The sequence below is a fragment of the Gymnogyps californianus genome, chromosome 2, assembly GCF_018139145.2.
Source record: "Gymnogyps californianus isolate 813 chromosome 2, ASM1813914v2, whole genome shotgun sequence".
Classification (NCBI taxonomy): domain Eukaryota; kingdom Metazoa; phylum Chordata; class Aves; order Accipitriformes; family Cathartidae; genus Gymnogyps; species Gymnogyps californianus.
Genome location: NC_059472.1, coordinates 35222235 through 35247475, shown reverse-complemented (window position 1 = coordinate 35247475; position 25241 = coordinate 35222235). Strand labels below are relative to the sequence as shown.

The 25241-nt window shown below is 38.9% G+C and overlaps 1 protein-coding gene across 1 annotated transcript; it reads left to right on the top strand.

The window, feature by feature from the left end:
* The first annotated feature begins 169 nt into the window (after positions 1 to 169).
* TERF1 (telomeric repeat binding factor 1) lies at positions 170 to 25168 on the top strand. The gene is made up of 10 exons (XM_050892566.1): positions 170 to 320; positions 4253 to 4348; positions 6534 to 6664; positions 7371 to 7457; positions 8806 to 8955; positions 12488 to 12594; positions 13679 to 13744; positions 13833 to 13876; positions 14968 to 15032; positions 22914 to 25168. Exons 1-10 carry the CDS (start codon positions 233 to 235, stop codon positions 23070 to 23072), a joined length of 993 nt encoding a protein of 330 aa, XP_050748523.1. The 5' UTR covers positions 170 to 232; the 3' UTR covers positions 23073 to 25168.
* Positions 25169 to 25241: the final 73 nt, after the last annotated feature.

Genomic DNA, 25241 nt, shown 5'->3' with positions numbered 1-25241 from the left:
GACGTCAGCCAAGGACCGGGAGGAGGTGCCCGCGCTGAATGGCTGCCGCGCGGCAAGGGGCGGGGCTGGGGGAGCGCGAGGCGGACCGTTGGCGGAGCTGGGCCGGCAGCCGTTGGCGCGCGGGTTGAAGATGGCCGGGGCGGCCGGGAGCTCTCCGGCAGAGGCGGGCGGCGGCGGCGGCCGCGTCTGTTCCCCGCCGCCGGCTGAGGTGGAAGCCGTGGCCGCGGACTGGATGCTGGAGTTTGCCTGCTACTGCCTGTGCCGGCACTTCAGGGAGGAGTGCGCGGCGGAGTTCCGGCGGTGGAGGGACGTGGCGCAGGGTGAGGGGCGGCGGCGGTTGTTGGGGTTCTGAGGGCGCGGGCACTTGTGGCTCTCGGGCAGCTGCGGCTGCTCTGAAGGCAGTGTGTCGACCCAAAGGGTGAAGGGCAGCTTTCTTTAGCACGCTAAAGAGTGTGCTAAAGCGCTAACAGTGCTGCTGCACTTATTTCTTGTCCCGTGTGAGCACGTTTTATACATGCGTGTAGCCGCCTAGTGATCGTGGTCACTAGCGTTGAGGAGGTTTTCAGCTCTTTTGAGGACTTCAGAAGATTCCTAGAATACAGGGTAGTAGTCTGAGGCCGTTTAATGGTATCAGCAGCATTTGCATATGGTGGAAATAAAACAGTGCAGGCTGAATTTTTGTTTGCTTGTTTAATCCACTGGTGTTTGAGTTTAGCATGCAATAGCAGCTCCGCTGGAGTATTGTAAGAGAATCACAATTTTGGGGAATTTTAATTTTTTGGTTGAATGAGACCAGGGAGGGAAGCAAACTGAACAGTTCCAAGAAAGCAATGGTTACTGAGGGGTTGGGGGTGAGGACTTTTAGATGTTTAAGTGAATACAAGCATTGGTGTTAATCTGTGAAGCTTGAATGTGTAACATGGTTGTCTATATACTATCAGCAGTTACTGAAGCTGAGGCTTCAGATGCTGAGAGTTCAAGGCTACTGAAAAGTTGAAGAGTATTTAGTGAAGAGATGCAAATGTGGTAAAAACCAGAGTAGAATTAATTAAATACACTGCGTTCCTTGAGTTTATATTCACGGTTATGGTAGAAGACTAGAAATATTTCAAGGAACTATAGTCTAGCAGACAAAGGTAGAATGAAGTCTGGTGACTGGATTTTGAATGGCAAACCAGGTATTTAAAATGAGAAATACTTAAGAGTGAGAATAGTTAATAGCTGGAAGCAAATGTCTAGGTCTCGGATAAATTTGATGGATTTATGATGGCTTTTCTGTTAGAAATAATTTTCTAACAGATACCACGTTAGAGCTTTTGGGGATTTTTTTTGTGTGTGTGTTCTTGACTCAAGTAAATGTGATAGTGTGATTCGCTTAAACTTTTGCAAAGAACGGAATACAATGGCATGTGGAATGATTGCTAATCGAGATGGATATGTGAAATTGTAAGAGGTAAGAAATCTGAAGATAACATAATAAAGTACATTGAATGGGGGGCTGCTAGATTAAGTTATTAATGGTGTTTCTCTGTGTTTGGCCTTGGGACTGTGGCTCAGTGGGAGAATTGTGCTGAAATGTCATGAAGATGGGAAGCAGAGACACTGTCAACACAGAGGCAGATTGGAGTATCTCCTGAGAAGAATGGGAAAACTTTTGAGGACCATATTAGTAGAAACAATTAATTAAATTGTACAGAATGCAAGGTCATGTGGAACTGGGAACTAATAGCAAATTTGGAATTTGTTCCTGCTCTGTTCAGCAACAGAGGAAAGTTGGGATATTTGCTATAAGTTGGGCACCAAGTTGGGCATATTGGTGCTATAAGATTACAAAGTCCGAAGTGTGAAAGTCTATGGAAAAAGCTAAGCACAGTCATAAGATTGCATTAGAAAAGTGGGTGTGGTTTTTTCATAGAAATACAGAACTATTACTCTTGCATGTGTCAAAGTGAGACCATACTGAAACAATGATTGGCTGTCAACAAGGTGGTCAATTCAAACTGAAGCAAGTGCGGAAAGGTAGGAAGGCTAAGGGAACAAGATGAGCTATTTTATTAGGAGATAAATAATATTTCTGTATAGCTCAGTACACTGCCAAGTAGAAATAGCTAGGTTACCTGGGATTAAGGATTTAAAGACAGCATCGCAAGGTTACATGCCTTGCCTACCTTATCCTGCCTTGACGGGATATTATGGTCTATATACCTGAACTAGCTTGTGTCGGTATCTACGTGGCAAGGAACTGGATTTCTAGAATTTGTAATGAAAGGCTAAGATGAGAAATACATTTGAGTGGCCATAGGGAGGAAAGCAATTTATGATTGAGGGCACTATTAACAAACAAATTAATAGATAAACTGCCTTGAGGGCGAGGAGGGAGAACAGTCTAGAGAAGATTACTAAGGCTATGTCTCTTTCTGTTTGTCTGCATTACTTGTGAGTAATTGCTGCTAAGGACCTTGTGTCCATACAGTAAACATTTCAAGGTTTCTTTTTCTTGGAATAGCTCTAAAGGAATTTGTGTACTCAAAACTGCTCCATTGTACAAACCAAGCACAGGAATTTTGCTTTAAAAATGCTCCCCTGCTCTGAATTAAAGCACTAATGTAGGTGCACCTTAAAAGAACAGAGAAAGCTGAAAGATCTCAAGCTACTTCCCAAGATGACCCCTTTTGTTCTGTGGAATTGTTCAGCTACAGTGTTTTGCCTACTTCCAAAATTTCCAAGCTCTGGCTTCATAGAATCATAGAATGGTTTGGATTGGAAGGGACCTTAAAGATCATCTAGTCCAGCCCCCCTGCCATGGGCAGGGACACCTTCCTCTAGACCAGGTTGCTCAAAGCCCCATCCAACCTGGTCTTGAACGCTTCCAGGGATGGGGCATCCACAACTTCTCTGGGCAACCTGTTCCAGTGCCTCACCACCCTCATAGTGAAGAATTTCTTCCTTATATCCAATCTAAATCTACCCTCTTTCAGTTTAAAACCATTACGCCTTGTCCTATCACTACATGCCCTTGTAAAAAGTCCCTCTCCAGCTTTCTTGTAGGCCCCTTTAGGTACTTCAGGGCATGATGATGGTGCTTATCTCTATCATTGAACTTGTCCAAACTCTTTCTGAAATTGAACTCTATTGTCTGCTATGGGAGATGCATGAATTTGTGATTATAATGAGTGGCACTTTACCGCTGTTCTAAGCAATGTTCTTTTTTACTTCCTATTTTGGCTATAGGAATTAAAAGCTCTTGTATCACCTGTCCTCACTGAAGCAGTTGTAAGTGTGTTCTTCCAAGCCCAAATGACAATACCCTGCTTGATATTAGCTTAGGTAATCATTCGGGGCTATTTAATTACTTTGTGATTTCATGCTTATCCATCAGTCATGGAAGACGATCATACACTAATAAGCAAGTAGGCTGAGCAGTTCCAAGTAAAACAATGTGTTATGTGCTCTAGTTGTGTCATTGCAAAACTTGGGCGTCCCATGCTTCAGAATCCTGGCTCTTGCTAGGCTGACACTGAAATGTGTACATAAGCACTTTCTGAACTAGGGTGTTCAGTCTGCAGCTTAGACAAGTCACTTGACACATTCTTCACTTTTCATTTTGAATGCTTCTGTATTATGCTCTGAAGACGAATTACTATATCCAGCACATGAAAATATGAAGTTCATAGTAACCAGCATGATGGAAATAATCTCATGATAGCTCCCATTCTAAAATATATAATAATCCTTGTGGCCTTCCAACCTTGCAAGGAGGATTTCCCTTGTAGATTTATGTTGCTGGCTAAGCTCTCCTTGTAGCTTTTACTGCTTTTGGTCTGTCAGTTGCTATAGCAACATGTGTTACCAGTTTGCATGTGGCTCATGTTTTGTGGGCATTCCACAGAAATGTTCTCTGGAGCAGACAGTTGTCTTTCGTAGTAAGCTACTGAGCAAAACAAAACTTCACTTATTTAAGTAAGATACTGTGGTCTTCTAATTTGATGAATGTAAGCCTGTGATGCACCACCTCTAGGTTACTGTTGTGAACTGCAAGAGGGATAGGTTTTTCTGGTCAAATTCTTAAATACGATTTAAGTTCTTTTAACATGGAAGAATATTAACTAAATGCACTTCATCAGTTTCCTAATGAATTAGAAATTTAGTAGACTATTGAAGTCTGATAACACAGTACAGTGTCTAGTATATTTCTAGCCACACTGTGGCAGTGCTGGAGCAAGACTGACTGAACTTTTCTCTTCTTTTCCAGCTCTTATTAATGGCCTCTCCAAAATACCTACACATCAGAAAAAAACGGTGTATCTCTGTCAGCTTTTGATAAGAATTGCAAACGGAAAAAAACTTGGTAAATACTCTGATTCTTTTTTTTTACTTGTTTAAATAGATTTGTGTGAACTTGCACAGAGGTGTATTAGGTATGCTTTCACATAACCTTTACTGTACATATATAAATAAAATGACTGAACTCTACGTTTTGGACTGTCTGTATTCCACATGTGACTGAGCTGTATGCAGGACCAGTGTTATTCTGTGCTGACTGATTTAGCTGCTTTGAGTTTGAATGACTATATACTTCTTAAATTATAGGTCTTTTTTTGTCAGAATAGCACCAACAAAAGAAATACACTGGAAAAGATTGACTAGCTCTTAGTGAGCAATATTTGCAAGTTTAAAGCACAGAATGTGCATTTCTTTCTGCACATGTGACTCTAGAGGTTAAAGTAGGACAGACAGTAGGAATAAGAATATGGATGAAAAGGATGACTGCCCTTGTTTCTTGCAGAAGGCTTTCAGCTGGCAGCAGGTCCTTGGGACTCTTATTCACTACCATGTCGCCTATTGGGCTGTAGTCACAACTTACCGGTTTGGCCAAGCTGATTTTGCTTCCATGCTCAAGTTTCTGGAAGGCTTAACTTTTTTGCTGCAAGTTTTCACTGCTTGATAAAACTCATTGGAATTTAAGGACTTCAAAAGCAGTCTTGCCAGCATGAGCATAGAAGAAAAAAGCGTATTCTAGCCTAGCAGTGCCACAAAGGCTTGTTTTTATAAAATGAAATTTACCTTGTGAGGTAATAACACTCTTCTTGATTTAGTTCAACTTGAGAACCAAATTCTAATATTTAGAATAGTTCATCATATACAAATTATGAAACTTTTAACTTAACTTGCTTTAAAACTATATTATTGTATATAACACTTGGGAATATGACTTCAATGTGTGTTTTACTTATCAGTGTAGAGAATGACCTGTGTGGTGAGGAGGATTGCATGTGCTTAGTAGGTATTACATCAGATGTAGTTGCACAATGCACACGGAAAGCTAATATATTGTATGGTAGCTTTCCTAATTCTTTTCCAATTATTAAAATGTTTAATCTGTACTGAGCCTTAAAACAGAATAGGCTGTTTCAGATGCTAGCTCTTTAAAGAGTAAAACACTTTGTTTTTACAGTATTAAAATAAACTCAATATGAAGTGTCATATTACTTGATTGAAACAGTTTAGAGAAACACAAGTGTTATTTTTTTTATGTGTATATATACATATAATACTATTTAAATTTTTGGTGTTTGTCTTTTACTGTAGCGGGTATCATCTTTTATTTTTTCCATATTGCTTAAATTATTTACCTTCTGTCTGAAAAATACTTACTGTAAGGAATAAGAAGATATTGAGAGAGATTCTGCTATGATGTCATATAAAATGAAGGAATAAGTGAGGCTGTAGTTCAGTGAACGTCTTGAGCTAAGCTGGCAGTGCCATGGGGGAAAAAAGCAGTCTTGTGCACCTGCCAGCTCCTACTGCATCTGTTATGTTGGCACACTCACTTGTGCAGATGTGCAATGACCAGACTGGGAAACTGTTTCTAGAGTGTTGAGAGGATGGTTATTTGGCTGGGCTAGATTTCTGCCAGACTGGTCACTGATCCTGCCTGCTGGGAGTTTGCACAAACCTTGGTGCTGGCACAGCAGTACAATGACATGGGAGGTTGCTTCTGCTTTTTCAGGGACACTCCTGTGTCAAGCTGTTTGAATTTCCCTCTCAGTTTAACACCTTCAAATATAACAAAAAGTTAAGACATGGAAATACAGAGGTAGACTCAGGAAAAAAAACTTAGGGTAGTGGTTAGATTACAAAATTAATAGTATCAATACCAAATGTTTTGATATCTGATGCCAAGCTTAATGTAAGAGTATTATTAATGCTAGCCCAAATACATGATGCTAAACTTAGCACTATTGCAAGTGGCATTTTAAGTGAATAATAATTAGCAGACACATAATCTCCCTTAAAAATGCAACAGTATTGTTATTAGCAAGGGTAGGAAGAACCAGTCTCTCTGGAAAGAAGGCAGTTACTTCAGGTCTTTTAAACATGCTGAAGAGAGAGACTAAAAATTACTTGAGGATAAAGGGAATTGAAATTATGTATAGTACATATTACTTTATTGTGTATAAATAATGTAATATTTTTAGCTTTATCCTTCAAGTTTTTTAAATACTTCTCTTCTCCCCTCCCCTCCCCCCAAGAATGCCATTTTGAAAATGATCAAAGAATTTCACCTTTGGAATCTGCTCTGTCTTTCTGGACTTTACTTGAAAGGGAAGAAATTAAACTGGAAAAGCTTCATGAAGATATTCGCCGCTTGATTCAAATTCAGGTCTGTGTGACTTATTCAAAATGCTTCTGCTAAAAATTCATATATTAAATATGAATATATATTCATATTCAAAATTCGTTCTGCTAAAACAGGGTTCCTTTTACAAAAAGCTTGGGCTACTAGCAGGCTGAACTGAATTTTCTAAATTCGTTGTATTTTCAAGTACAGAGTAAATAGATCTGTACAGGGGACCTTTTCCTATCTAAATTGGTTCCTGTTTGTCCCAGTTCAAAATTGTCTCAAAAGCTGCCAACCTGAAAAAAAAAGATATCAATTGAGAGGTCAATTTCAGAACACTAGTATCTTGAGCTTTAAAATTTATTATGAGTAGCTTTTTTGCTTAAAAATAATTCTTTGTATTAGAAAACTTTTGATTTCAAAGATAAATGTAAAAACATATTGACAGCTACTGGGACTGAAAGTCAGGGAAAGATGAAAGCAATACTTAGTAGGTGAGTATGGGACATCTTGCATCAATGAGGATCCTTCTAAATGCCTGATGGAGAGGTTTTAGACCTTTATACATGAGGCTTAATATTACTTCAGAACTAACTGTTATAACTAGATAACTGTTGGTAACCCTTTAAATATATAATCCTCTGGATTTTGGAAGTCTTACAAAGCTGTAAAAGTGTGACTTCTCTTGTTTTTTCTGAATCTCAGGTGAAATGTATTTCAGCATATCTTGTAATTATATTTGTCATAGATTGTAGCAGTCCATATGGAAAATGGATATTTCAAGGAGGCTGCTGAAGTTCTTGAAAGGCTATTTACAGACTCGGAATCAGATAAGGTAGTAATTTGCTTAACTTGAATTAAGCTCTCATTTTCAGAGGAGAAGAGGGGAATGGGTTTCCAAAGCTAGCAAATGCTACCTGCATAGCTTTGTCCCAGTTTCTGCCTATGCAGTCACTTACACAGCCGTGGCACTTGTAAATACAAAAGGAAATTTGTGGCTAGGGATTGACAGAAATAATGGTTGATTTGGGGGAGTAAAATGCTTCCAGCAGCAGTTGTTCTTCACTGTGGGCAGTATTAGTCTGAACTTCATCCCCTTTCCCACTTCGTATGAGGAGTGAGGTATCACTACAGATTCTGGGCATTTGATATTGCTGTTTTCTCAGAGTAAAGACAGTATTAACATGCTGGTAGAGACATAGTAACTCCCTAATAATCAGTCTGCTGACTTTTTCGGAACCGTTGCAGTGCATGCTATTTGTCGTCTCTGATTAGTGTTCTACATACTGAAGCATCACACGGAAGGAAAGCTCATTAGCATCTGTACTATAGAGTGCATATTATGCCTCTATCTGGAAAAGATAACATATGTGAGTCAGGCCACCTCCTGGTTTGATGTTGACTGCATCATTCAGAAAGATGCAAGTTCGAGTGCATAGCTCTTTAAAATAATAGCTAGTGCACACACCTGAATTTGCTGGGGTGGAGAAAAGAGCAAAAGGACTGCAGGCAAAAATGCTGCCTCTGTCTTCCTCTGGTATATTAGGACACATGTTCTATGTAAATAGTAGCACGTGTATAACTTACTCTTCAGATGCACTCTTGATTCAGAGGTTTCAGATGTTTGGAAAGTGTAGGCTGTGGTAATAGTATTCAAATTCATAAATAAAAATGCAGCCTGTACACAGAAGTTAATTCTTGGCTATATTGGTCTCTGTAAGATTCAGAGTGGTTGGTAGACAAAATATGAAGTTGCAATTATCAGTATTGATGTGTCCTTAATGTTACTGTACTAAATAGTCCTTTTCCTGTACACTGTAAACTCCTTTCAGTGGCAGTCTTTTTGAGGCAGCAAATGAGAAAAGAGAACCCAGTAATGAGTGGCCTTTTCTGGGTGTGTTTGCTCCATTGACAACCCTGCTTTCAGTGTTATTCATAAAGGGAATGAAAATGAGGATCTCTGGAAAGTTACACTTAACCATTTACTGAGCACATAAAGTAAACTGCTGGTATTATACCTAGTTTACTTTAGAACCCTTTCAAACTGTAGCATGAAGTTGTATAGGCGTATTCAGAAAACAATATAATGATCATGTTTAGCTTTGTGTATGCCCTATTTAGCATAGATGCCAAGCTTACCACAGGATATATTTATGTGTTGTATAAAGCTTTGCTTTTCTTAGCCTTTAAGGGTGAAGCTGGCAACCGTAATTAAAAGCAAGGATCCATATGTTCCCCTTCTCCAAAGCTTCAGTTACAATCTTTTGATAAGTAAAATCAAGTCTTACATTGAACTTTTCACGAAAGAAAATGAAACAAACTTCTTAATACAGGTATGTCAAAACTATTTTCAAAACTTATTTCAAAAGAGGTACCTGATAAGATTAAATAATTATACTTTCAAGGTAGTTGTTTAGACAATATTCAGTTATTGTATTAGATGAAAAGGGAGCTTTATCTTCCTTTGGATTGTCTTATTTTCAACCTTTTTTTAAATTAATATGTTTAGGAGAAAGTTAGCAGGAGTAAGACTCCTCTAAAATATCTTTTGTGAATGTTTTTTTCCACAACTGTCTTGATTAGAAAAAGTTAGGAAAAAAGCATAATTAAAATGAGGTCTGTTATTAGTGTATGTTTTAGAGAATCAATTCTGATCTGAGACTCCTTAAAAGATAATGTAACTATATAGTTAATGTTTATTTTGTTTAAGTCTATATGACTTCTCATACTAAAACCAAAAGATCAAGACCTGTTAATTTGGCTAAAAGCTTTAGGAATGTCAGAGGAGTTAGGAGATAGAAAAGTATTATTGCTGTTTTCCTGTAAATAAAAAAGCTCCACAAACCATCTTGCTTGAAAGTGATTTAAAATTGGCAAGAACAACATTCCTCCTGCAGCTCATCTTCAGGAGGATTGTAAAGAATTTCTCGTATGTTTACTTCCTATAAAAGAATATTGAATTACTCAATTACAAAAGCACAAACATCTAAAGGTAATAAGAAGCAAATTTTAAATAAACAAACCTGAAGTTCCTCTGGGGTTTTCATTTTCTTACCAGAAAGAGAGACTAGAGAACTTATTAAATGCCTTCAAAGTATAATACAAAGAATATCTTTTAATGGTTTCACTCACCTGTCAGTTTTCAAGTTTATTTTTCAAGGCTATTTCTTTGAGTCTTAGAGGAGATGGAGGTTTGGAGGTGTCAGAGAAGGCCCAGAACTCCATACTAGCATACCTAGGCCCTCTGTGTTGCACTCCCACTGCCTGCACATCCATCCTACTGTCTGCACCAGTGTTGCAAATCTTACTTCTGAAATCTTTACTTTGGACTGAGTTACTCTGGGGCATGGAGGAGACAACTTCCTAAAGAGTTCCCACTTCTACTGTGCAATACATGTAACTTTCCCAGCAGTGTACCCTGTGTTCTCTACAGAAAAACACTCTAGCTGTAACTGTTAATCTCTCTTCTCTTTCTTCTGGTGCCATATGTATAATCATAGAATAGTTTGGGTTGGAAGGGACCTTTAAAGGCCATCTAGTCCACCCTCCCTGCGATGATCAGGAACATCTTCAACTAGATCAGGTTGCTTGGAGCCCCGTCCAGCCTGACCCTGAATGTTTCCAGGGATGGGGCATCTACCACCTCTCTGGGCAGCCTGTTCCAGTGTTTCACCACCCTCATCGTAAAAAAATTTCTTCCTTATATCTAGTCTGAATCTACCCTCTTCTAGTTTAAAACCATTACCCCTTGTCCTATTGCTACAGGCCCTACTAAAAAGTCTGTTGACGTCTTTCTTATAAGCCCCCCCTTTAAGTATTGAAAGGCCGCAATAAGGTCTCCCCGAAGCGTTCTCCAGATTAAACCCCAACTTTCTCAGCCTTTCCTCATAGGAGAGGTGTTCCAGCCCCCTGATCATTTTCGTGGCCCTCCTCTGGACCCGCTCCAACAGGTCCATCTCTTTCCTGTACTGAGGGCTCCAGAGCTGGATGCAGTACTCCAGGTGGGGTCTCGCCAGAGCAGAGTAGAGGGGCAGAATCACCTCCCTCAGCCCGCTGGCCACCCTTCTTTCGATGCAGCCCAGGATACGGTTGGCCTTCTGGGCTGCAAGTGCACACTGCCAGCTCATGTCCAGTTTTTCATCCACCATAAGGTGGATTTTGCTAGTCTACATTGCTAGACTGTTTTGTAGGCTGCTTTTTCTAGGTTATTGTCAAGCTTGGAATCCACAAGATTGCAGCTCCTACTGTTGATGAAGTTCTTGCGCTTCAAGACACTCTTATAGGTTAGCTGCCCTAAGAACAGTCTGCAGATAATGCATTACAAGGAAAAAGGAGCTATACCAAGAAAGCATTGATCTGAATACTTTGTAATTTTTCTTATAACTTTTGTTTCTCTTTCAAAAGAATTATTTTTAGGGACAAGTACAATTTGAAAGCTACTGTTAACTTTCAAAATACAATACAGTGGATTTAAACTTTTTTTAACTAAATCCTTTCTACTCGTTTATCTGTATGGAAACATGTCCTCACTTTCACACATGTTTTGCTACCATCAGCCACTGTAAAAGAGCCAGTATTTTGAAAACTTACAGCTGAAAGATGTGGTAGTTTGGGTAGCTACGAAATTTCTGACAGTGAAGCATTTTCTTCTGTGATTGGAAGCATTCTGTGACAGGAATACCTTCCAGTATTTTCATGGATAAATGAGTGAAACAGAGAATGTTTTTATATTATCTGACTCTTATAAATGTTGAGAGATTCTGCAAGCTACTGTGAAGGACAGGTTAAGATTTCAAGAAAACTGAAAATTGAATGGGTGACAGAAAATTAACAGGAGGCAAAAGCAAGCCCTGAAAGAAGAAATAGATGAAAAGTGGGAGCAACTCGCTAAGCAGAAAAACAATTAATATTGGGCCTGTAGCGAATCTGTCAACTTTGAATAATTTTGATATTTGAGTGTTGCAAAACAGATCACCTTTTGGGATGTATAGAGAGTGTTGGATGGAAAATGGTTGGCTCTGCTTAGTAATGATGGTGCACAACCAGGATTTCTTTATGGTTTGGGCAGTAAGTATACCTTAAGATGCTAGAGAAGAACGTTGATTGCAAAGTGGCAAGAATGACCTCATGTGGACTAAGTGATTTTGGGTTTTTTGGGTTTGGTTTTTTTTTTTGGAAGGTGTTATTTGTTATAGCAAGTAAGTGGGAGGAATCTAGGGAAAAGTACAAATCTTACGATCCTCTGGACATTCTATAAAGAGTAATGAGCTATTCTTTCCTCCTCTTGGGAACAGAGGAGAAATAATCTTAGGTTGTGGCTAAAAGTTTAGGCAGGATGTTACAAAATTCTTTTGCTAATATAGGAAAGGTTAAATTACAAGCCTAAGGTCTGGTTAGACATGTGTCTTTTGAAAGTGTTATAGGTATCCTTTGTCCTGCCATGTGCTACAGAACTAGATGAACTTGTGAAGCCTGTCAGTTTTCTTTCTAATCTAGTTATAAAAAACAGACTTTGGAGTACTTTGGTAGTATTTGTAGTCTTAGTTAATCTCTGCAATGTATTTCACACATCTATATGTTCACTTATTATGCAAGTATTCATTGTATTTTTGTGTGTCCATATAAATATCACTTGGGGCTATGACTAAAATTTCTCTGAGTTATTAGCTGATAAAGATCTTGATGGATTTCAACTTAACACACAACAGTTGTTTTGAAACTACTTATTTTAATGGTAATACCTCTAAAGGGTCTGTGAAATAAGCACTGTTAGTCCTAATAGAGTACACATATTAATCTTAGTTTAAACTACTATCTAGGTACTGGCTGGCTTTAATTTTAAAGTATCAATTCCATTTCTCACAGGCAGCCACAAAACAGGTAGAGTCTAAAGGACTGGGAGCAACAGCATTGCAAAACAAAACTGTGAATGTCAACGAAAACAACAAAAGGAATTTGGAAACAAAACAAAGGTTTGTATTAAGCATTATACTACTGAGGGACATGCTTGGACAGTAATGTGAAACTTGTAGAACTAAGAGTAGGTAGAAGGAAGGACGTTAAATTCCAAACTGCTGTTCAATAGAAAATTAACTGCAAGCACATTCTCTGTTTTTAAGTTTTGGCTCTTCTATTGTTGTTACTTTTGGCACTTACATCAAATAGCTTGGCATTAAGTTTAAGTACTTGTTGAAGATGCACGTTTTTCAGTTTAAACAGCTGTCAGTCTTGTATAACAATAAAAACAGAAATACTTCACTTTTTTTTTTCTTTATGCTTGATTGAGCTCCTTTTAGTCCTGCCCTCCTAATTTCAGGCTATAGGTCATCTGGAGAAGAAAGAGGATAAGGAAAGGGAATTAGTCTATTACTTTTTCCTTACAGCTAAACACAAGATTCTCTTATTTAGTGATACTAGTGTGATGGGAAATAGTTATGTTGCTTCATGATTCTGGCAATGTGAACCTCAAAACAATTACACGCTTTTCTAAGAAATGCTAGGGGAACTTGAAGCCCGGTTCCTTCCCCCCTCCTTTGACTTTATTTTGAAAAATACTAATATTCTAGGTTTATCACCACTTGTTTTTCATGGGGAATAAATTGTAGTCTTTAGTTGGGACAGAGCTTGTATTTCTGCAGTTTTATACTTGGAATACTTGGCATGGTTTAGTTAAGGAAATTGACTGATGCAGTATATAGGAAGACAAGCCATAAGATGTTTTTTAGGACAGCTCCTGACACAATTACATCTGAGAGGTATGATGAAAGACTTGATCAAAAAACCTAAGGGAACAATTCCTAGATTGTGAAGAAGGTATGAAAAAAATAGATGAGGCATTTTGCACATGTCTTCAACTTTAAATGTGTAAGTCTTGTATATTTCTCCTCCAGGTACAGGGAGGCAAGGTTAAGAGGGTTGATGGATTGAAGCAGTTAGTGTTTGTATGCCACTGTTTCTGTAGAGAAATCTTGGGATTTTCTTTCATTTAAATATTGTTGAATCACATAAATGGCAAGTTGCTGCCTAGGAAATTATTTTTTTGGCTTTTTTTTAAAGATCAATGAAAGAGCAAGAGAGTATTACAGATCCGTCACCTGGAGAAATAAAAAAACCCAGAGTGAGGTAAAAATTATTTTTTTGTTGTTGCTCTTGATCATAGACATTTCATGAAGTTCTGTGTATTTTTACTTCAGTTCTGTGTTCCTTGCAGGCCTCATTCAAGACGGAAACACAGAGTGAGCAGTGCTCTTCAGAGTGAGTATTAGCTTATTTTTACACTTTCAAAACAGTAATGTCAAACACTTTCTCCCCCCCCGCCCCCCCATGCGTTGGTGGTTTGATAACTGCTATCGAATGTGATTGGTTTAATATAAAAATGATTGTGGCAAAAAAAAAAAACCCAAACAACTCCCAATTGCTGTGTGTAGTTTCTGCACAAATACAGATTTGGTGGTCGCCACATTTAGGAAGCTATGAAATGACTCAAGGTTCTCTAGCAACTCATTTTGCAAAATCATTCACTATTTTCTGGTTCACTTGGGTTTTTGTTTGCCTTACTGGGATTTACGGTATTCTGTGCAAAAGAAAGCTGCCAGAGGAGTACTGAAGCTTGTCTCTTTCTAACTTCTGACCTAGATAACTTTGAGGGGAAGGAACTAAAGAGGTTGGCTGATTGTGCATTTTACACTACAACTTGTTTTTTCAAAGTTAGGATGTTCGTGCCTCTTCCTGGTATTAGTTTTTAAAAACTTACAACATGGATTATATAATATTTATAAGTAGGGTCTGAAAACCATTAGCACCCTCTTACCACAAAAATGACATTATAGCTTCTGCATGTGGCCATGTTGTACTTGGAAGGACAAACTCTTACGATGCCTTGGATGCTTGCCACAGTTAGAACCTGACACACATTCCGTGGAAATGATGGAACCTGCATACAAAGTATCATAGCTCTGATGGCTGGTTAGTTTCTATTCTCACTATGTAAAATGAGAGCAGTATGTATAGTAAAAATGTGTTTCCCAAAATGAAATAATGTTTCATTATTATCTACCAATTTTTACCTAATTGTTTAAAATATAATTCTTCTGTGAGCTCTATTGCATAGAAAATATAGTGACTTTTTTGAACAAACTATTTTTTGAGTCCTTGGACTAAGGTGACATTCATGTGTATACATATATAAAAGTGTGTTCATACATAAACAGACACTGAAATTTTCCCAGTCTGTCAAAGCATATCAAAATAGTGTACATTCTTGTCTCATGTAAATGGTAGAATGCAAAACTGCTGCCTTAATGTTGACTCCTCATTGGTCTGGATGTATATTAACTGTCTTCTAGGTCTGAACAGCTTGCAAAATCTGCAGAAACATGGAGGTGCTGTGGCTTGTGGCCGAAGAAGACAGGTTTGTACCCATTCTCTATTCTAAATGGAGATAAAATTAATCTGCACTGCATAGAATTTTTTTACCCAACTTCATTTGACTGTCTCCAAAATGCCTGGGTTTAAGATTCTCCACATTACTCAAGCTGCGCTACAGCTCCTGAACCTGTTTTTTAAGTTCTAATTCCTGTCTTTAAAAAAGGAAAGGACTCTTTTTGTGCAGTCTCAAATATTATTGCTAATGCTTATGAGCCTTTAATTTGTTGAAATACACTGTTACTAAAGTTTAGTCTGAGTCTTTTTAAAACATGTGAAAAAATAAAAAATTCTTTCCACCATTTGGATTAAAGAATTTAGAATGTCATTTGCTGATGAGAGTTTTGGGCAAACATCAAAGACTTTTTGTTTTCTGACTTAGAAGGTTAAAGAGTTAGCAATTTTATAATTCAATACTTTGTTCATATGAGGTGAAAACCTATATTTACTTGGGAAACTATTCTAGTTCTTATAAACCAAATAATAGAGTCTTTTTATAATGCTACATTTCAAATAGTCCTTTGCATTCTCTTCATGGGTAAGCCTACTTCACTGAATTACTTTAAAATAATTCTATGTTCACTAATGCTAGAATTCCCTATTGGTGGGAAGTACTGAAGTGTATGCATTAATAGAAAGCAATCTGAAGTTGATTTGATGTTGGGGTGAACTGTGACAAACTGATTTTTGCACATAGCCAATTTTCTTCAGTTATTATAAAATGATAAACACTTCTGAATGAAGTTAATATTAAATAAATGTATTCCCACTGTTGAATTCCTCTTGAGAATATCTCTTAGGAAGCAATATGGAGTCTTTCTGTTTAGATAAGAGTGCAAGTTATCAACATGTGTCCATTTTGATGTGAGCTGTTTCATTCTTCTGGTGTTCATTTTGACATTTCATTTTTCATGTAACAGGTAAGGGCAAACCTGCTTATGTGTTTTTCAGACTGTCCTTAAGGAGAGTTGTACTTATTCCTAGTTCTTTAAGCGTTTTTACTGAAGTTGAAGTACTGGTTACATCTTCAGTTAAATGCTGTCCTCAAATTGGTTGAGATCCTAATGAGAGCTCATCTGTCCTTGGAGGTTAAGCCCCCTGCTTACATATAAACAGTTTTTCACTTTCTCACAAATCTCAGGAATAGTTAAATCACTGAGAGCCTCCTTAAAAGCTGCAAATACAACCAGTGCCCTAAAAAAAATATCAGCACTTACTGGATTTGCTTGTTGCCTTCAAAAACATAATAAATTACTTTATTCCAGCTTATACTTGGATAGGTACCTTGTCAGCCAGTTGCTGGTAAGCATGCACACTTCCATCAATCTTGTTTTCAACATCAAGATTTAAACTAATTGGACCACAGCTGACACAGAGCTAATGACAGCTTTATATTCGCCTATTTTTATGTTGACGTAGTCTGTTATGGGGTCAGCTACAAGCACTGTATCCAGGTCTAGGGCTTGTGCACACATCTGGTTAGAAAAAAAATAGATGTCATGCTTAATTCTGTTATAGTTCAACCTTAATTGAAATGTAAAGACTAAATTTATAGAAAACTACATCTGATAGTAGTGAAGAACTCATTGAAAATTTTATAAAAACTTGAAAGAAACTAAGATTCAGAACTATGTTTCTTTAAACACTTAGAAAAGTAGGCATTTGGTGTCTGCCTGAAACTTATGCCATACTCCCTGCCAGTGAGACCTCTCATAAATATTATATAGAAAGCAATGATATGGGCCTTTTAAACAATAAATCTGCTCCTCTGCTTAATAATCTGGGTTATAAAATTGTCTGCATGCATGAAAGAATGCAGTGAATATCAGAGCTGTTGACTTCTAGAACTTCCTTTTCCATGTAGTCCCTCTTTCAATGTTGGCATTGTTTGCTCTTGTTTTGTAAATGGCATTTCATTGCAATGGTTCAGTGCCCATTTTCAGCCTTTTATTGCTGTGTTTTCAGTTAGCTGCATACAACAATCTGCAGTGCTATTGAAAGGAAGTGTACTTTATTTTCTCGTTCCTAAATTAGGGGATGCAAGTGTCACAGACTTTTGGGAACTGTTTGTGCTCAACTTTATATCCTGTATGTGTATGGCAAGTCATGTTAGTTGTCTAAAATCTGACTGACAGTTTGCTTAAATTAAAGAAGGTGTCTGCAAATCTGGATTTTAAGAATTTAGTCAGACTTGTATGGAAAAAAAATTCCATATATTTAAACTTGGAGGAAAAAAATCAGAGCAGAGAAGAGTCCCAGAATGAAGAGTTGAAGGAAGACAGGTTGCTAGAGCAGAACTGACTCTAAGGAATAACAAGATCTTTAGATATGTGAGGGTATATCTACACAGTCTGTCTGGCAAGCTCCAGCTTGCTCTGCCAGCATTCTGAGCTAGCCAAATGTCACATTGCTCTGGACTGGGTGCTGTGATTGTTAGCTCAAGCATAGTGCTGCGTTATGTCCAGTCTCTCAACCAGTCTTGGTAGTGTGTAACTGCAATGCTAGAGTCTAACTGCCACCTCAGAGGGCACAGGCAGTTTGGGGGGGGGCGGGTTGGAGGCAGGAAGTTACTGCTTTATACAGTTCCTCAGTGAAAAGAATTAGTCAGTAGCTAGTTTACCTGTAAGGCAGGCTCCTCATTTGTATGTTAAACTGAAAAAAATTATTTTTAAAAAAGCTCAATATAAGCAATTTAAAAGCAAAAGAAGCAAAAAAGAACCCTTTTAGCAGCAAATGTAATTAATCATTACAACAAGTAACAAGGGTTGTGATTGTCTCTGTTGCTGGAAGTATTTGAATTATCTGGTGCTGTAGGTCAAGCATAACTGTGTTACTTGAATAAAGATTTTATTTAGGAAAGTTTTCTGGTATGCTCTGAAATGAGATGAACTAGATGGTTCCAATGGAATCTCTGGCCTTTTAATAATAGTTTAAAAAAAAAAAAGCAACACCATTCACTGCTAATGTTGAAAAAGATCTGTGGAACAGGAAGTATTGGAAAAAGGAAGTATTTTTGATAAAGGGTAGACTACTTTAGAGAAGTTTTAGGTTTCTAATGTTTAGAAACACAGCTGAACTACTACCACTGTTTAATTCTTTCACTGCTTGGTGAGGTTTGTCAGTGATCATAGTTTCTTGAAGAGGCACTGATAGTTGCATTAAGCTGGAGTAAGTCCAGCTTTCAGATGTGAAGTTTGATCTTCATGTACCTCAGCTTGCACTTCGTGTAGATGCCAAACTTTTGCTTGTTGCAGAATAACCAGAATACAATTTTGATCAGGCTGAATGTTATCTAAGCTCCTTCTGCACCAGAGACGCCCCCCTGCCTCTCACCTCTGAGTGCTGCTGCCACTTTTAGCAGCTTAAATTCAAGGCAAGGGGGGAACCATGCAGAACGGCACTCAAAATTGTTACCTGGCCCATCCCCTGTGCCTGAATTGTTGTTGCTCTTAAGGGCAGAATCTTTTAAGGATCCCCAGAAGGGTTCCAGGTCATTAGGAGGGGAGAAAGTTTAAAAAAAAAAAAAAAAATCTCCATGGATGAGGGATTTATCTGAGCATCCTTGGACACATGGCACTCTTGTGCCACTGACAATCCTACTGGCTGGCCCTGGATTGTCCTGCCCAGCCACCCCTTGTGCACAAGCAGGATGGTATGCATTTGTCTAATGACAGCAGCTGTGAGATTTAAATTTCCACTGTGTACAGTATTTGCAGAGTTAAGTGATGTTTGTTCCCCTGTAATTCACAGATTTCCTCTGTACTATTCAGTTCTACTAGTTATCTTATTAAGTTTAAATTTCTGTAAGTTGAGGCTATTTCCTTGCAACTGCATTTCCCTTTCTACCTAATTCTTCACAATTTTGAAAGTTCCAATTGTAAAGGTCAGCCATAGCCTGACTCTCTCAGGTTTCCTCCTGCTTTATAGCCAACACCATTTATCCATTTGATAGTTGGAAGTGATCTGTTACTTACAGGGGGAGGTCTTTTACATACTCTGGTAAACCTCTCTTTTCATCCCCCAAACTACAAATTCTAGGCCTTCAGCTTCAGCCATTTACACCTCCTATTGCTCTTCTAATGTTCTAGAAACATGGGGGGCTTTTTGTGTTTTGTTTTTGGGTTTTTTTTCCAATCTACTTGTTCCAATTAACCTAAGGATTTATTAGCACAGGTCCCCTTTGGGAGCCCCCATAAGGCTCTACAGGTTTGGTTACAAATTTATTATTGTAGGCACATTAGCAAAGGATTGGTCTCTCATCACATAAGGATTATATACATTTAATCTCAGAAATACTCACAATTTGACCAGATCCTGCTGGCTACAAAACTGTTAAGGGATGTTAGAAGTGGCCGCCGCCTCCAGCAGCCCCAGCACAGGACCCTCCTGCCCGGCTCCTGGAGCCCAGCCCAGCACCCAGGGACCCAGGGTCCCTGCTCAGCCTGGGGGATGTGGCTGCTGCTTTCCTGTTTGCAGGTTCGCCCAGTAGCAAAGCTGAGCACAAATCCTGGAGACACACAGACACAGGACACACACACAGAGGACACTGACACGGCTGGTCACACAGACTGCCACGGACAAGGTGCTGCCCTGAACAGCACCCACACGCAGTACCCGTGTAAGACACAAATGCAGCCAGCCAAGTCCCCTCCTCCTCTCTGGCTGCTAGAGGTGTACGTTCACTGGTGAAAGGACACACATGCCTCTCTAGGTTCACAGGCACACAAATGTTTGCTGATGCCCAAGTATGGGCAGAGCCCCTCTGCCCACCGGGTACCCCTACCCACATCCTGACCCTTGCACCCACTTTGTGGGTCCTTTACTTGCTGGCTGGTGCAACTGGATGCACCAAACATGAGCACTCACACACTCATTCCATGGGCACTCCATGTTCTGGTCATACTCCAGTGTACGCTTGCAAGATGCCTCTCTTTCAGGCAAAAGGTGAAATTTTCACTCCTTCAAGGAGACGAAGGAAAGGCAGAGGCGGCCCATGCCGCCTGTGTGTCAGCTTGCAGTCACTGCTGCTGGGCTGACCCTCCAGCCTGGAGGTAACTAGAGACTCAAAGGAAACGCTACAAGACATGTAAGGGCTCCTCCTTGTCACAACGTCTATCCTGAGCCCACTGTGCTGGTTGGGACTGTTAACATCAGGTCCGGAGGAAGCTCGTACTGGAGCTGGAGACAGGGAAGGGGAGGGGATAACTGGCAATCCAGGACCAAACCTCCACGCCTTGCCCTTGCAGCCAAGTTAATGCCAGGCCCTGCCGGGGCAGCCGCATGTGCTTTCACCACTGTCCTGAATCCAGCTGGTTCATTCCATGTTCATACCATGTTAATAGCTGAAACCAACCCAGACTTTCCCTGACCAACCTCTCCTAAACTTTAGCAGATACAAGAAGTACCTTTACCAGACCTACCTTGACCAGACCAGAATTACAGTTACCTTTCCCTCTTTTAGCCAGCAGTGGGGCGCTGGACTGACCTGTATTAAAAGCTGGGATTCAGCAGCCCCCGCACACCGCAGGAGCCTACAGCTGACCCTCGGCTGAAGCCCCGGCAGGGATTTTGAAAGGTCCTATACCTTTCCAAGCAGTGGCAGGGAGCAGCCCACGGTCCTCCTGAGCGAAGCAGGACGTGTGAATCCTATTTGCAGCACCAGATGCTGTCATGGAAATAACCCAAATTGCAATTTAGATCAGGTCAGAGCAGAAGCGGTTTATTGCTGTTGCTATAGGAGAGGACAGGGAGCAGCAGAGTGATAGCCTCTGCTGATGTGAACTCTGCCCAACTGGGGCAGCTGCCGAGTTCCTATAACTTTTACAACCCATTTTTCCCTAAAACTGTCAGATAAGCAGCATATGGTACATAACAGGGAATGAAATTTGTCAGACAAGGAGGCTCTAGACAGTACATCCTTTTACAAATAGTTCACTCCTTTGTCAATTAAATCGTTCTGACTGGCAGGACCATTAGCTGCAAATGTTTCTTAGCTACTGAGGCTTGCAAAGGCCTATGCAACACTAACTATTTGCTTTCACACATTGAACATGAGTAAGTAATTGCAGTGCTTTTGATCACTTGCCTATGTAAATTTCATAGTGCTCTTATGAACAAAAACATTGACTTTTTTGCTATTTCAGAGCAACTCCAAAATAAGTAAAGCACAGGCAATGGTTAAATGCAGAAATAAGAGAGCTTCTTGGTTGGATTTTCAGCAGTCATTTGCTCTTGACATGCATGTAAACACATGCAGATTTTGTAAAAGTCCGGTAACTAATGGTTTTTAGTATGGAATCTACTGGTGCTCACGGAAATGCCAGCATAAGACCAGTGAAAACTGACCATTTGTCTCCTTTCATAACTTACTATGGTCCATGAGACCATCAAGAGCAGCAGGACATCTCCAGTGCAAGAAGCAGAAGTGAACACAGATAAATTGAATGGAACAGCTACACCATACAATTCTCTGTACATCTCAATCTCATTAATATTTTAAAGTTTACATTTCTTCTGTAAGTTAAGTCTTTACATTTCAGATTTGGGGAAATAAATTTAGAAAAAAACATGCTATCAAACGGCAGTTTGAAATAGAAATTGATACTTACTTTTTAGAAACAGTTTCCCTGCACAGTTGTTTCAACTGGGGATCCTGTCCTGTATTTGCATAATGGTATGCAATTCAGTTTGCTTAAGGAGGTGTGCTGATCATACATCAGTATGATTAGTTGTGTATTAAGCAAGCAAGGATTTGAAGACATTTGTGGAAGATCAGATTCTAGCAGAATAAGTTGTTTTAAAATAATTTCATATTAAATTTGCTAATTGCTATTCCAGAGTGAAAAAATGTAATACACCTATATTAAAAATGCAGTGGTTAAAAATAGGCATGATAGGATACATAGGATCTGTAGACTTCTGTTATATATATGCATCTTTCTATAAAGCTACAATAAAAGAAAGCTGATACTCAGTTCTCCCTCACACTTCACTGTAAAGGTAAGTTTTTAAAAATCAAGTATTTGATTTTTAAAAAATTCAGTTTTCTTTCACTCTGTGTGTAGTCTTAAAATTGTTCGTATTGAGATGTTTGTATCAAGAAGCAACTAAGCAAGAACTGGTATGGTGGAGAACTTCATTGGAAGGGATTGCTTACAGATGTATAACTGCAAGTAATTTTCTATCCTTTTATGAGAGAAAAGTCATCCCCTAAAGATTAAACAGCTTGTAGGCCATGACAGTGAGACTTAAGTAGTGGGCTCAACAAATGGCCAAAAACAAATGCATAGCTGTTACTTGAGGATATGGCTGATTTCACTTTCAAACGCAATATGTATCCTTTTGCTTCTATCAGCATTTTAAATATTGGGATTTGTTTTTTCTAAGCACACTGAAATTCCTTTGTTGTTGGTAAATGGTGTCTTGATTCTCAGTCCCTAGGTTAATGTGTCACAAAATGCTTTCTCTTTTGTGATGCATACGAGGATCAATCAAGGTTTGTCTTGGCTCAATTAGCTAATAAAGTACAATTTTGGAAAGCATGTTTTGAATGAAGCAAAACTTTGCCCAATGTCTCTTTTCTTTTCCTCCTGTAACTTGTGAACATTGAAGCATGTGGTTCTCTTTCCAGGTGATGTTTGCTACTGTGTTCTAACACTTGACTTGGTAACCTTTGTTGTTGTATTTAGTGTCAACTTATGGTGGTCAAAAGAAATCAAAATGACTCTACTGACCCTCAGACATCTGTACTCTGTAACAACTAGAGGGCTGTAAAAAAACTTGGGTTTATATTTGCTGCAAGCTTAGCTCTTACACTAATACCTTTCTCTGTTCATATATCCTGTATTTTTCTCTGCCCTTCCCCTAGCGATGGACTTACAAAGAAGACTTGGAACTGAAATCAGGAATAAGGGAGTTTGGAGTGGGTAACTGGGCTAAAATTTTGGTCCATGGTGACTTCAACAACCGAACTAGTGTCATGTTAAAAGACCGGTGGAGAACACTGTGCAGGATTGAGCAAGGCTAATTTGGACTACAGGAATCAACTCTTCTTGACCTTTCCCTACATAAGGACCTAGTCTAGCTTTTCGGAATAACAACTTATTTTAGTCTCAGAGTGTCCAGCAGTGTTGCTGTCGTAAAACATGAAACAGAATAGTAATAGGTATAAAATGTTCAGGTAAGCTCACTTGCTTGGGTAATTTTTGTCAATTTACTTCCTGCCATATAACTCATTCTAATCTGATTTGCTTCACTTTGAAATTTTGGTCAGACTTGTCATCTCTCAGTAAGTTATACCAAAAAATATGTTTGTATTGGTATTGCTAATTTTACAAACTGATTGCTTTTTTTGCAGTTAAAAATGTGATACTCCATGTAATTTTATATTTATTAGTAAAGGTGCTGCTTTTTTTTCTTTTTAAAAGAATTAAGCTTAAGTTCTAGGTGGCAGATTATTTTGAACTTACACACATTGGCATAATAGCACTTTTTATCTCACAGAAGAGATGGAAAACATATGGAAAGTAACAGTATGATACTAGCTTTTAACATCTCGTGATTATCTTGCGCCACATACCTTGTCTTGAGAAGTGGCTTCTTCTAGATCAGCAGGAAAGGGAAAGCTCAAAAACGAATGGCCAAAGTGGGGCTCAGTAACAAGTCTGTACTGACAGTGATAGGACAGTTCACGAGACATGTTTCATCTATGCTCTCCACTGTCTCCGTCTGCAGTGATAGCAAGCAAAGATATGCTCTGATGGGTGTAACTAAGTGTCAAGGTGTCAGCTGGTCACTGTAAATGTCCTGCTGATGAGAGACTGTAACAGATGGATGATGGTACTACGCTGTCTCTCTTAATTCAGGTTGTGTGGACAAGAGTTCCACAACCTCAGAAAACCCATACTTTCCACTGTCATACTGGTGTGAATCTAGTGACTTGAACTAACATATCACAGCATTCTTTTAAAAGTGAAATCTCTTAAATTCAGATGTTTTCTGTACCTTTGTCCTTGGATAAGGTTTTTATTTTACAAGGACCTTACAAGGAAAAGCATCTGTCCAAACTGGTCATAATAAAATAAACCTCTCTGAGATATTTTTCCTGGCTACAAAGGAAGAGAGATATTCTTGAAGGCTGAAATGTTCAGGAGGTATTAAGATAATCTCTCTGCTTTCTATTTTGGAGGCCTGCTTCCATTAAGATAAAATGGTAAAGTACAGTTACAAAGGTTTGTTTCACACTCTTATTGTGGACAAGACCTCAGCCAGATCCCCTTCCTCATTCTTGCCACCAGACGCTACGGTTTCTTCTTGCAGCCGCTAGGAGCAGTGGCAAGTGGTAGTCTTTAGGTTCCACAGAGATGCTGCATGTCTTAACAGTAAATTTTCTCAACCTTAAGGCATAATTTCTTTTCAGCAAACATTGTCAATTTCAGGATCTTGATAAAATACAGGCTTTGTCCTTCAGCAAGGAATGCTAGAGCAGCTGTAAGCCAACAATTCAAAGAGTCATAGCAGGTATCTGACAAGCGAGAAAGTGCAGTATGCAGCCTCTCTAATGCTGTAACAATAATTCAAGGTAAGTAATAGGTAACAAAACAATGATTTGAGCTACCTGCATAGCAGTCTTGCCAATGCTCTAATATTGCAGGTTTCTATGTTAATCATTGTACATGAGCAGTTTTAACTAGTAATAAGTAAATTTTTTTAATGTTAGCCAAGGCTTTAGTCACGAAGTCTTGTTTAGGTTCGTCTGCCATAAAGTTCACACTGTGTATTAGTGACATGAAGTTCTGAGCAAGACTACTTCCTTAACAACACTGACTAGTCATACATCTTTATGAAGGTGGCTGAACATGAAAAACTTTTCCTCTAAGAATACTTACCCGCTTGTAGTATAAACAGCTGTCTAGATGATATTGGGAAGGAACAAAGGATCTAAACTGAAATCTGGTTTTAGCTCTCAAATTTTCATTTTTATTCACCCTTGCTATTTAATGATGACAGTAACTATTCTCAGACTTGAGAATGTTTGGCTGGCTCACTACTGAGTAGGAGCAGTGCCTGTAGACAGGACTGTGGCCAGCAAAAAATCAGAACTTTAGGAAAAGCAGCTACTACGGTTAGAAACATTAGCTCTTTAATTACAAGAGAGAAACATGGAAACATGCTTCTAGTGTTCTAATACAAGGAT

What these genes read in the sequence shown, in the direction of transcription:
- TERF1 (XM_050892566.1), top strand. Translation starts at nt 233, where the DNA reads ATGCTGGAGTTTGCCTGCTACTGCCTGTGCCGGCACTTCAGGGAGGAG. An exon ending in TGCAAACGGAAAAAAACTTG is followed by an intron (nt 4,349 to 6,533) that starts GTAAATACTCTG and finishes CCTCCCCCCAAG; the next exon opens with AATGCCATTTTGAAAATGAT. An exon ending in ATAAAAAAACCCAGAGTGAG is followed by an intron (nt 13,745 to 13,832) that starts GTAAAAATTATT and finishes TGTTCCTTGCAG; the next exon opens with GCCTCATTCAAGACGGAAAC.